This window comes from Polypterus senegalus, chromosome 12 (assembly GCF_016835505.1).
Source record: "Polypterus senegalus isolate Bchr_013 chromosome 12, ASM1683550v1, whole genome shotgun sequence".
Taxonomy (NCBI): Eukaryota; Metazoa; Chordata; class Cladistia; order Polypteriformes; family Polypteridae; genus Polypterus; species Polypterus senegalus.
The window spans coordinates 56,464,025-56,478,432 of record NC_053165.1 but is presented as its reverse complement, the minus strand read 5'-3'; the positions used below and the strand labels follow the sequence as shown (position 1 = coordinate 56,478,432).

General features: G+C 35.5%; 1 protein-coding gene across 20 annotated transcripts in view; it reads right to left on the bottom strand.

Annotated features, from left to right (window-relative positions):
• Window positions 1-14,408, bottom strand: part of arvcfb (ARVCF delta catenin family member b) — a 292,166-nt gene that overhangs the window by 38,337 nt on the left and 239,421 nt on the right. For 16 of the 20 annotated variants that reach the window (XM_039771488.1, XM_039771493.1, XM_039771494.1 and 13 more), the window contains one exon: window positions 12,103-12,132. The exons of the other annotated variants lie outside the window; for them this stretch is intronic. In XM_039771488.1, the coding sequence (XP_039627422.1) occupies window positions 12,103-12,132 (30 nt within the window). The remainder of the gene's footprint in view (window positions 1-12,102; window positions 12,133-14,408) is intronic. 20 annotated transcript variants of the gene reach the window in all.

Sequence of the window (14,408 nt, the reverse complement as noted above, 5' to 3'; positions counted from 1 at the left end):
CTTGATATTGAAATATCCAGAACAGAGGCAGTACGCTGTAGGCTTATCTAAGAAGAAAACACTTGCTGCCATTTTTCACTTGGGGCATTTCCTCCTTTCTGTTGTACTCTATTAATCTTTGAAGCAGAAAATATTCTTCAGGGTTTCCATACTGTTATCCAGCTCTCAATAATGTGGTAATCTATAAAAAGGTTCATTCACCACACTCAACAGAATTTACTGAGCCTCGTGCTGATGGCCATTTCTGTATCTCTACTTTTGCTCCTTCAGATTTATACATCAGCTGGTTTCATGATTTCTGGATATTCCTTATTGAAAGAGAAGTTATCCTGCCTGAGCCTAGTAAGCCTTGAAACTGCCTCAACAAATAGTAAATAGCAAAAGATATAAATATATGAAGTTTGCAATGGACTAGCAGGTTATTTCCTGCCTTGTATCCACTGTTGCTGGGACAGACTGTGATCCTAAATCATTTATGCAGGTGTCAGAATATTATAAAAATAAAAAACACTTTTAGTCAAATAAAGAGAAAATGTACATGTCAGTGCATCTGAAGAAGTTGTGACCTAAGATATTCTCTCAAAAATAACTGTTATGGCACCAAGAAGAAATTACGACATGCCATTTGCCATTAGTTATGACTGTGACAATTCCATAAAAAAGAACAAAACATAAGGTTGAAACAAAGGAAAATGTACATTCACAATAGCTGCATCAGAAGGAATGTCATATCCTAATTAAGACAGAAAGAATCCCAAATTTTATCAGATTCAGTTCTGTCTCAGAGGAGGGGTGTATCCAACTCATTGTATGTATTTGATGTTACTGAAAACACTGATTACTATTTACATTATTATTACAAGTAGTAATAGAAGTAAAAGAAGTAAAATAAGTACTGTCAGAAGTAAAAAGTGAAAAGCACAGTGTAGCTCTTATGAAAGGCAAAGTGCTGGAAACTTACTCAACACCAAATGGATCTCAGTGTCAGCCATAAGTTTATACATTTTTTGTTTGTTTAAAAAAAATTCACAATAATGTGTTAGCCAAGGACATACAGTAAGAGTCACAGGACAGATGTTTCCAAACAAGCTGTGTGTCTTACTTATCTATATAAGATAGGATACTCTTTGCACTGCAGGAAACGTTTGCTTTTTAAATTGTTCTGCCTGCCCACCAACCCTTAAGCTGTCACCATGCCAAGTACAGGACAAAAATTGCCATTGACTTTATGGCTCTGTTAAGGAAAAAAAAAAAAAACTCCAGAATGGCCGTCGTTTATTTACACATGTTTTGATCAAAGCAACATGATAGACTGAAGAAATTTAATAGAAAACTTCTTTTAAAGAGCTACATTCATTTACATATATTGACTATGAAGCATTTCAATTACACCAATCAGCATACAGACAAACGGCAGAGTCCAGAAATACACCCCTGCAATTAAGTATTATGTAAATTCCCAAAAGAGTTAATTATTAAGAGTCACAGGTAAATAAATACCTGATTAAAAAAAGTATCAACTTCTTATATATGTAAACTGTAATCTAGAAACAAAATATAAAATTAAAAGTTATATATGATCTCAATTTCTAATTGAAATGTGCTGATACAAATGAAGGCAGGATGTCCTAGTAATAATGGGCAGGCACTTTCAACCATTTTTTATTTCTCTTACAAAATCCCAGTGAGAGTCAGATCCAAGAATTTAAATAATATGTTGTTTGTGGGCTAGTAGTATAGGATTCTGTCATTCCATCAAGTAGAGGGTACTTTTAAATTCAATGTAATTTATAATTAATAAATGAAACACAATATAAAAAAAACATACATATGGGCTACACAACAAGCAAATGTCAATGAGTGTGGCAGAATTCAACAAAGGTCTGATGTTGGGTTTGCCATTGGTGAAGACATATCCAGCAAAATCTAATGTTTTCATTTTATTATACTGCAAGCTGCTTCCAAAGCTCATTAATGAGAAAATAAACACTTTTTTTGGTTACATCAACAACACCAAGAATTAATTTTCTTGGCATGTCTCCATATCACCCTTGTCCTTAAATATTAGATATTTCACTTTCTCCGGACTTTCCAGTAAGAAACATTATACACACTAAGACTAAAGACCCCCTAAAGACAACAGGGTATTAACTGGTGTGGTAAAAGAAGGTTTTTTCATTTTCTCTTTATTTCAAATCTCAAAAGCTACATTTATTTTTGAAATAAGAAAAGGTTGTGATGGTATCCATTGTGTTCTTATTACTCTCCTAAACATGAAGGATAAACTGTAAATATGAAAACTGAGTTTATGGAAGCAAACAGAAAATTAACTCACTTCTGTTTTAAAATGCATAATGCTACCAAATTAATGACTGAACTATACAGCAACAGACTCCAACACAAATTTCATCAATAAACACTAAAGATATGCATTTTTAAGTTGTTAACCTTAAATGTTTCAACTGATTAATTGGATTGAATAGGCTGCACAGTTACTGCCACATTACAACTCCAGAGTTCTGAGTTCATAGTCAAAGGCAAAGATACTGCTTGGGTGAAGCTGGCAAAGAGTCCTTTGTCTCAGTGTGGGGCCTCTCCTGGTTGTCCAGCTTCCTTCCACATTCTGAATACATGTTACTTAGTTTAATTATCATCTCTAAATTAACTCCGCATAAGTGAGTGCAGGATTGTTTGCATGCATGTCCTGGTGACCAATCCAAAGTTAGTTTACTGCAATGTGTCAGGTGGTGCCTAGGACAGGCTTTACCCTACAAATGCCCTGCTACTGAAATACACAACCTTAGAAAATAAATGAACATATGATTTGAATTAATTCCAAACCTGACATTTCTATGATGCTGCAATCACAGAGAATTATAATCCCCGCAAAAAAATGAAACATACCAAGACATTGCTTACATGGTGATGTGCAGTGAGACTTTGGTACCTCATCAACAACAGCGTATTGGAGCAGAAATGTTTAAGTCCAGATGCTTTTCATGACACCAACCTCCTTTAGTTTCCTTTAATATCATGCAAGATTGACCGTGACCTTGTTGTAAACTCAGGTCACAGGAAAACGCAGATGATGATTAGGTGAAAAAGTGCACAAAGACAGAAGTGGAGTGGATCAGGTTCACAGGGAGGAAAAAGAGGATGTGATAGAAGGTGGTACATTTCTGTACTTCACCAACTTAAAAAAATACAAAGAAATGAGATAGCTCTGGCTATTAAAGAAAGAGAATGTGGGGAGGAACTACAGAATATAATCAAAGCATTTTACAGAAATTGAGCTTCAACTTATAATCAAGCTCTTCATTAAGCAGCAGGCACCTTATGTTATTGAACACGAATGACTCAGAAGGTGAAAAAGTGATTGATGACAGAACTGTAGGAGTGATGACAACAGAGGCACATCACCTACCAGGCTAATAAAATTTTTTCTGAAGAAATGAATTGCCTGTTATGATGCAAAACAAACAAGCTGAGAGGAGAAAAGGATAAGGTGGTAGTTGGGACTTCATGGCCAAGGCACTAATTAAATGATTGCATGTACATTCAACTTCTCAAATTTGAAATGGACTACTAACCTTAATAAGCTTGTTGTAAATTTAATTTTGCTCAGTAGTTTCCTGTATACATGTATCAAAAAAACCCAAAAACTTTCAGAGAGGCCTAATCAATAAGGATAATATGTATATCAGCTGATGTGAAAGACAATTCCCCTTCAAATACAATTAGAATGACATCTTGCAGGGTCCTATCAAGAAATTACTGGCATTCATAATTTACCATTTTTCTTATTAATTGTCATGAGGTGTACAGTTAATCAAAGCAACAACAGAGTTATGGTCAACAGACACTCAAGTCTACGGAAAGTAAAACCTGAGCACACCTTTTAATGCTGACATTGTTTATTTTTACATAATAATTTCAGACATATTTAGAGAAATGGATTAGCCCATCAGACAAATTACTGGAAAGTGTAAGGAACCCAGAATATCTACAGATAACCCAAATTAGAAGGGTACATGGATCCAAATAGTGACCTCAGGTACCTGGAGTCATGAAGAAGCAGCACTAACCACTTTGTTACTCCATTATTATCTAAATAATCCTATCTACATATTTCACACTGAGTATCTGGTCACATGCCAAAATGATTCTGGGAAGGCTTATATTCCATAGTGATGAAAAAAAGACTGGAATACTTTACACTCATTTTAAAGAAGTGGCCATCAGTGATAAATGGTCTGATCGGGTATTTTATTTTGAAAAAGATTTCGTGTTACTAAAATCAGCCAATAATAACAGATTCTATTTTTTTTCCTTTATTCTTTTTACATTTTTTTATAGTAAGCATAACCAGACATGGTTAACCTTTGTATTTTACAATTTAATTACAGAGCATGTTTAACCTGGTATTTTTAAATAACATAATGAAATGCTGTAGGCCTATTCTTCAGTGACTATAAAAATACTAAAATAAATAAAATACATTTTTAACTAATAAAACACAAAATGTTTATCCATTATAAATACAGCTTTAAGGAAAATAAAATACAAGTGAAACAAATAAGATGTTTTATAAAGCAGATGCAAGACTAACTTGTTTAACAAATTTACATGTAAAGTTAACCAACATGGCTTGTAAGCTAACAAGCCTACTGTTTGCTAAGCAGCAAAGACACATTCTTCTTTATCTGTTCTCTTTCTAATTTTAAATGTGACTGCTGTACTAAATACAAGCATGCTCACTGTCCATACTCAGAAAAGGAGTGGCCATTTCAATTAAAGAACAAAATGACACATTTCTGCCAAAGAGATGCCTTGCTTTTCTTTCACTCCAAGTTCATTTGAACAGCAACGACATTGGCCATTCTTCTCCATGGACAGGACAACTCCTCAGATTTCTTTTTTCAAAGTTTAATTACTCCACTTTTTAATGTAACAGCCAATATTCCAGTCTTCTCTCTGTTCTTAAGACTGCCTGGCTGCAGCAAAAGTACACACATGTTTTTTCAAGTACCATAATACACAGCACCTAAATTATTGTAAAGCTTAGAAAAGCAGATGTTAAAAATGTACTTTGAGATTGGCCAATGTTACCAATCACTATGGAGGAATAATTCAAATAAAATAAATAAATAGGCTAATAAACATAAGTACTAAGAATGTGACAATTAATAAACATGAAATGCCAGTTTATTAATTAAACAACAGTACTGGGTAAAACCCACCCTCTCCACTTGACAGTTTTCATTTCAGGGCTTATTTCATATTGTGTGTATTGTCACTAAAATAAATAACTGAACAAACAAATAAAGAATCAAGCAAAAAAAGTGTGACATTTATTTATTTATAATCACATTTTATGCTCATTACTTATTTATTGTCACAATTTACTGTACTTTTATTTATTAAAGTATGTATTCATTTATTTATTTAATACAGTTTGGAATATTCTTCCATAGATCACCAATTGAGTCATTTGGAGTGAAAAATCAGTTGATTTAGATTAGCAGCAGTGATGGGAGCATTACTACTTACAACAATGAAAGAACCTAAATTAGTTCAGAAAAGATTTAAAATCTGTCTTTATAGACGTAAAACTGACAGACAACAGTCAACTGAATCTTATAAATATTTTGTGAGGATCCTAACACTTTCCATGTTTTAGAACACGTGTTGACTGTTTGGAGTCCATAGATTGTGTGTGTACAGATAGGCTGCTGTGCATTTCACACATTTGATGCAGTGTCATGAAATTTTAGATCATATCCAGAATAAAAATAGGAACAGAGGCAGAGCCTTCACAGACCTGACTTTGCATTTACTCACAGGCGACAGTGGCACCCAAAGTCATCACAGCCAGCTGCATGAACTGCTCAGTCTGAACTTATACTTTACACTCAGCAACTTGAGTCTTAGGCCCTGTATTCTCCTCTTGTCATACTTGTGATGTTGATCTGGTTCAACAAGACACATCAAACAAGGTACAAATACAAAAAAAAAGCACAAGCAGACATCAGGACATGATAGAGGCATGCAGTGCATTACCAAATCATTTTAGATGACTGTAGTGGAATTTATGGATAATGTTCTATTTGTCAGTTTCTGTACCACCTTGCAATTTTTTATTATTTTAATCATTTTTTATTTCTGGATTAACTGTTCTCTTTTAACATGTGCAAGGTTTACCGCAAATTAGACTGAACTAACCATTGAAAATAAACTAGCATGGTGATAGAGGAGTTAATTCTAATGCTCAAAAGCTTGTACATATCTTGGCCCAAGCATAGTCGTTTGTCGAGTATTCATATTCTCCTTGTGTATGGGTGGTTTGGTTAAATAACCAGTACATAAATATAGAAATGGTCCACAAAACATATAACTACCACTACTATGAAGGTATGCTTTACCAGTGACAGTTATGCTTAATAAAACATAAAACATTTTACAGTGCATAAACTCTCTCTCAACGAAATAGGTTCAGATGACGATCTAAAGGACAACTGCAAACAACTGTCAGAATTGTTTTTATTGCATGTAATTGCACAAAGGGCATCTAAAAGGGCTGTGGGACTAGGACTGTACTTAAATTATCCCACCACGTTATAACTACTATTCCTAGCCGGGGAAATCATTTAGGATACGGATGACAGGTAAGAGCACTTAGCTCTATGGCGCGATCACTGTCATTGTTGCTGTAATGTCTGTAAAGATAAAATGAAGAGAATTAATGTTAATGAATCCTGACATTCATTTAACATTCTTACATCCCTAGATGACACCACTTTTGTCCTTCTTGCAGCTTTCAAAAAAAAAAAAACTCAGTGCTCTGTAGACTCCATTGTATGACACCTGAAGGTTACAAGATGGCCTTAATCCCAGAAATCCTACAGATCAATCATCAGTAAAAAACATTTGTCCATTAAGTAAATAGAAGCTTTCATCTGAATATCTATAAGTCACATATAAAAAAAAACAAAAAAAAAAACACTATTGTCAGACGAGGGCAAACATGAAATCCAAACAATGCTAAGAATCTTCTAAATTATTAAGTATACTATACATGAAAATGAAAGTTCAGGTGGGTGGCCTAAGTGACACTAACATCTCATGTGCAGATGAAAAACTACTCTGCAAATAAAAGCCCTGCTAGTTTGAAAAGCCTTTCTGCCTGAATCCACAAGTCCATCTGGACATGTTTCTGATCAGGCGATAAAATAAGACATGTGCAATTTATCTACACAAAAAACCATGGATTCACTTCACATGACGTGTACTTGCATTCATTCTAGTTAGCCAAAGCTAAACTCAGAGAGATGGTAATTGGAACTCTAGGTAGTTGCACATGCACAAAAGTGAAAGACAACCCCATGTACATCAGTATTTTGTTGAAAACAAACTTTTTCAGATAAATGCCAACAAGACAGAAAAATTCAAGCAAAATTTAAGAAGCTTGACTCTTTAACATAGAATATTAGGGCCTGTCAAACCACACACTTTTGTGTTTAAAATTCCTTGGTTGTACATTTGATTTGTACATTAACTTTGTATCAAACGCCTCAACAACACTTAAGACTACAATCTACCATGTAGATAGCATAGCATGTTTACAAGCTATGTGGGTCTATCCATCCATTTTTATATTTTCTAAACCCGTTTTTGTGTTTTCTTTTAGTTATACTACATTTACATATATCTACAGCTACTTGCAAAAGGATCTACGATCTATAAAAAATACAAAAAAAAAAAAAAACAAAACAAAATAAAAACTGATAGATCTAAAATCTATACCAAAATTGAACTGCACTGAATGATAAATAACTGCAAATTGAGAGCAGGACACACTTGCATAAGAACAGCTATCCATTATCCATACATAAATTGACCAATTCAGGTCTCTGTTTTCTGGAAGTACTAGGAAGAAAAGGGGATTCATCCATAGAGAAGATTCCACTCCATGACAGAACATGCTCACACACCTGACAAATAATTCTGACGCACTATTAAATTATACATGTGTACCTTTAGCATTTGGTGGCGCATTTATATTTTCATAGGAAAAATGTCACCTAAAAGTTAAGAGCATATAAAAGCCACACAGAGACCAAATCAAACAGAGCTATGAGACAATGATGCTAAACATAGGACCACTTCCAAATTAAGCCATCCATGCATATTTTGAGTATCCATGCTGTTTTCAACACAGAGTTGTATAGAGTCAGATCCAGTCTCAGCATCATTGAGCACAAGGCAAGAACTTCCCCTAGTTGGGACTAAAGTTCTTTACACGGCTCAAGCCTCCATACAAGGCCAATTTATAGTTAAATCAATAACAAATTCTAAATGAGGAATCCTTCTATATATCAGTATTAACTGTAGAAGATGGCAGTTAAGCTCGACAGATCTTGATTTGAATGCCTCCAGCTCCATAGGGAAGTATCCATAAGCTCTTCAAAAGCAGCAGGCACATTATCACAAGGCACAAATCTTAAAGCTAGTAATATGTTAACTAAAATGCAGGCTAACGGTCATTTTTTAAGTCTTCACTAAATTAAATGCATGCACTTTTCTCTACAGTGACAGTCTGAGATGGAAAATGAAACCCACTAGGTATGTGCAGTTGTTGCTGCTGAACCAATTTTTCCTCCAAGCATTTGCAAAAAATTAAGAAAGTATTTAACGCAGAGATTTTGGCAATTCAAATAACCCATGACATTTTCGTCAGTTTGGTGTGAAAGCTAAAACTGTGTAGCCTTCCAATGTAGGCACAGAGAGGCAGAGATGGGGAGGGGTAATGAAGGCAGTAAGGCAACCGAGTCGATAACAAGACAAGAGGTCCCAACTACAAGAGGTCCCATAGCTTCACAGTTTACACAGAGTACACAGTTCTGGTGTGATCCTGGGTCATCTGGAAGCTTTGCATTTGTTAGAATAGTAGCACTGGTTGAGGGTGTTGACCAGTGAGGTTTCAGGGCTCTTTTAGCAGTGTCAGTATTTAAGTGTGCTCTCTTGGGTCTGTCAATTCTGCTTTACTGGCCTTGAACACAATAATGAGTCCTGTGCTTTCTCTCACCACCAGTCTTACTCAGACCAAACACTGGGCAATAAGCACTCAGAACAGGGAAAAGAAACAAAATAAAATCACTGCCGTAGTAAGACATTGTCACTAACTGGTTAGGCTCCTGTTTACAAGCTGCTCTAAGACAGAATTATCACCTTGCTAAAAATAATAAAATAATATTTACAAAATGAAGGACTAGAATGGCAGACACTGTAGTGTGGGCCTCATTTTCAACTCCCATGTATGTCCATTTCTGTTTTACAGGCTTGTCTGTTACTCTGCATCTCGACACTTGACTCACAAACAAATCTGTTCCTGATATTCCCAAAGGCACATATTTAAAACAGTTTCATTTAAAACGCCAGTTGCTTGTCAATGCTTGCAAACCAAACTAGCAAGAAAAACTGTGACCTTAACTTCAGAATATATGTAAATAAATAACCTACATATGGTGCACTATACAGGATGTACTTCCATATCTCTCACAGTAATGAAGCAATCGCTGCCTCTGCCAGGTATTCTCTCCCTGACTGTTTAAACAGTACTCTAGTGTAAACACGTGTCTTTCATTGCACAACACAACCCTAACCCTGGCTCATCAAGTAATCATAGCCTGCCGCCCAGCAAAAATCAGCTCACTGCCTGAAAACTATCCTGACACCTGCTGGGATTTCCGTGCTTAGTGTGCTGTCTCACCTTCCAAGCTCTGCTGTGCAATTAAGCCTAACCAACATTAAGAATTTACATCATGTTGTCAGTCTTCAACTGATATCAATACCAATGACCTATTTACATAAATTTATTAGCACTACTGCAGCAATTTCACAGCTTGGATAAAATAGGCAGAATACACAACCAAATTACATATATTTAAAAGGGCAAGCTGAAAAAAATGTCTCATTTTGCTAGTAATGCATGAAACGTTTCTCAAATGACTGGTAATCTTTTTACATGAGAGCACAGGCAACTAATTAGCAAGGCAGTCCAAATGCTTTATAGGCTTTGGCTACTCTGGCTGCGTTGCAATATATCTCAGTCAATGCAATGAAGTTAGAGTGCAGAGTGATACAAAAGAGACAGGACCTTATTATAGTGATAAAAGGCAGCATATCTAAAGAAACATCTGGCTAATAATGGATATGCCAAGGTTATTGGGTTGGTGAGAAACTCTCATTCCACAGCTCTTTACAGATTCTTTAAAAGGTAGGAAAAAAATTCACTGGCAGGCGAATACATTATATGATGTGCTAAAGCTTGGATTCAAGTGACAAAAGAATCAGAAGTTTCATAAAGCCTGACTCATCTTTTAATGCAAAGAAGCCGTGAAAAGCTGACCGCTGTAACCATTTCTATCACATTCACTCATCTGACTGCTTAGGCTAGCTGTCTTTACTTTGCAGGCCATGTCAGCAACAGCCTATGCCACACTAAGCCTAACAGCACAAAAGACAATTTGATTACAGAATGGTCTAGACTATTCCACATTCCTGGCCAGACAAAATGTAAAGTGCAGTATGTGACATAAAGATGGGGCAAGCCTAGTCTTAGACACAGTGACAATACTAAATATAGTTTCATAGCATAGATTATTGAGTATTTGTAAGAACATAGCAAAACAGATTAGTAGTTGAATGTTTGTATCCATTCATTTAACAGACATGTATGCCAGGGCAGCTGGTGCAAAAACTTTTAAAATGTGTTTGAATTTGGTTCCTCTTAACTGCCTATTAGTGATCATGACTGACTACAGCTGAATGCTTACCTGTGTTGGGGTAAAAGGGCTCATTTGACAGTGCTCATTGGAATAATCAACACACAATACAATGGGAATGTCCAAGGTGCTCAGTGCATATATGAAAAAAAGAAACATAGATTTACACAAGACACAAATGTCTATTGGAGCCATTTGTAAACAACTTACATTCCAAGATCATCAGCTCAAAAAAACGGCATAAGTGCAAGTTATTTGAAGCTGTAGTCATTCTGACAAGGTCAGGAAGAAGACCAAAACTGTTCTCCTCAGCCAAGAGGAAATTTGTCTGCATGACCAAATGCAATCCAAGAACCACCAAAATACAGGCCTGCCATGAACTGGAAGCTGCTGGAAAACCATTGTCACTGTCTGCAGTCAAACAAGTTTTTACATCACCATGGGCTAAGAGGCTATCATCCATGCCACAAGCCCCTGCTCCAAAATCGACACCTTCAAGCTTGACTAAAGTTTGTGGCTAGACAAAGAAATAGCCTACTGCAAGAAAGATTTATGGTCAGTTGAGGACTGACCGAGACTGAGTTGTTTAGCTACAATGACTAGTGGTATGTTTGGAGGAGAAAACTGGAGGCACTCCAACCCTAAGATCACTGTTCCAACTCTTAAGCATAGTGGTTGTAGAATCATGCTCTTGGAGCTGTTTTGCTGCCAGGGGTACTGGTGCATTCCACAAAGTGGACTGAATAATGAAGAAGGAGGATTATCTCAGATTTCTTAAACATAATCTTACAACAACTGCTAGAGGGTTGAAACCTGGACATAACTGAATGTTCTAGCAGAATAATGCCCCTAAATGCACATCAAAGATGACTTTGGAATTACTAAATTAGGCTATCATAAGGCTTAAACATTACCAATTTGGAACATCCTCCCCAAAGTCCTGACATCAGTCCAATAGAAAATATGTGGCCTTTGCTTAAAAAGCAGATCCATGCCAGGAAACCAACAAAATTGGTTGGATTTAGCCAAGACAAGGGGTCAAATATACAATCAGAATTTTGACAGGAGCATGCTGATGGGTACCAGAAGTGTCTGGTCAAGGTAAAACATGCTAAAGGGCATTTAACCAAACACTAGGTGTGTTATAGGTATATATTTGACCATGTATGTAAAATTCTGATGACTTTATTTTTTCAGAAATTATACAATAATTTAAAACTGACTTATATATCAATTATTGAGTGTGTGTAAATATTTCACCAATACCGTATATTATGTCCACAGTATCAAATATCAAGAGATGCAGCATAATACTCACCATGCCATGAAGGATGCTGTTCCCTGTTTACTAGCATGGAAATAAAAGATAATGTTTATGCTTTTGTCTTTCAGCATCAGATCCTCTCTTTCTGGAAGATGATTACACCTCAAAAATAAAATGTATCTTAAAACAATAAACTTCAGTCACTTTTACAAAAAGATCCTAAAAGTTGCTTTAAAAGCATTAAGAGTAAGCAGGGATGGTCCAATCAGTTTTTTAGGACTTACATCAATCACCAATTTCATGTTACTAGAACTGGCAGATTTTGACATTTTCTTTATCCTTTTTCACTAGGCTCCAGCATAATCAAGTATCAAAGCGTTTTTTTTTTATAATTACACTGTTCATTTTTTAACAAACTGAAATGGTTTGAACTCATTCTCTTTTACGTTCTGCTGAAGATGTACCTCTATTTTCTTTGCCATTCCTCTCCATGCATAGCATGACTCCTCAGATTCCCTTTAATCAGTTTATTACTCCACTTTCCTTAATGTCAATGTGAATATTTCTGCCTTCACTCTCTCCTAAAGCCTGCCCTGTTGCTCTCTGTTTACAGTATGTTTGGCAGCAAAATGATAAATGTGATTCAAATACCATAATACTTTGTGTAAAGGAGCACAATAACTAAATTACTATAAAGCTTTAGAAAAACAGATTCTGAAAAAAAAAAAACATTTTTTGAGATCAGCTAATTTACAGATCACCAAAACAGTCAGTTGGAGAGAAAAACTGGCCAATTTTTCTCAGCAGCCAATTGAATGAAACATCACTAAAGAGTAGTGTTAAATTCCATCAATCCATCCATCCATCTACAGTAGGACACACTTACACTTCAATTATATAAAGCCAGTTTCTAATTTTTATATTTTATGTTATTTAATTTAACAAGACACATACTGTAGCATACAGTATATGCAAAGACAAACCCACTTGAGCAATGCAGTGGTAATATACTAAAACATCAGCAAAGATCTAGAAGAATATAGTGCCAATATCAATCAACCTACACATCAGAGAAAAACCAACAAGAAAACCGACAGGAATAAAAGGGTAGACATGAAAATTATTTGCAGAAAATCATCAGGCTAGAGTTTGAACTCAATAGATGAGACAGTTATGCTAACTACTACAGTACCATGCTGCTCAAAAAATATCAAAACAACTGATAATTAACATATTTTATTTTAGTTAAATAAGACACTGAAAAAATAAAATTACCATTCATTAAAATTACAGGTATATTTATTTTCCTGAGCCTGCTTATTGTATTGGATGCTGGTGAAGCTCATGTAGCCTCAGGTACACTGCAAGACCTGCTGTTGGACTGGGTGGCATTCCTTATCAGCGAACACTTGTGCAACATGACTAACTTGACTGCAACATACAGAAAAAAATCCAGAGTACCTGAAGAAAATTCATGTGGTCACACTAAAAACTAAACAAGATCCATCCAAATAGTGCTCAGGTTGGGATATGAGTCCAGGACAGAGTTAACATTACAGTAATATCAAAAGAGATGGTCGGTCATGAATAAATTTAAGGATATAGCTGTAATGGATTTAAAGACACTGTAATATGAATATTCAGGAGAACGACAGAGACACTGATTAAAACAGATTTTGGGCCAAAGAGCAGAATTTCTGATCTATTGCAATTCACATTGGAAAACTTGTCCTTCATTCAGGTGTTTAATGTGTATGAAACATGCTATTAATGTTAAAAAGGTCACTGGATTAATTAATAATTTGAATTGTAATTAACAATCTTTTTCAATTATAATTTCCTGCCACATGGTGGTACACAGTTAAAGACATAAAAAGCAGGGTAAAACTATTGAGATTCAATGCAGGGATAACCAACGGTCCAAAGACACCCCCTTCTGATTTTCAGCTTCAGTCATTGTTTCTGTATGCTGTAATCAAATCTCTTTCATGAAGCTGATTTACTTCAAGGTGGACAGAGAACTTAAGAGCATCAGCAGTCTTCTGAAGTATCACTTATTCACTGTTAACAGCTCAAGCAGCTATTTGCTTTCAGCAGTACACAGACACTGTTTTTGCAATGACATCTTGAGAATTCCTCACATGGGCAGAAGACTTATATGTGCTTATTATTTTTAGCTTATAAGCTGCAGTCTGTCAGCCATGGAAACTGTTCCTATGGAAACAAAAGGTCAACTAACTATACATATGAAGAAACAGGAGTGAACAATCTTGAAGATGTGCCTGCATTTGCACAGCCGATGCAAACTGCTTTAGAACACTCATTTGTTGTCAAACACATCAAAAAGTCAACTGCAGTTA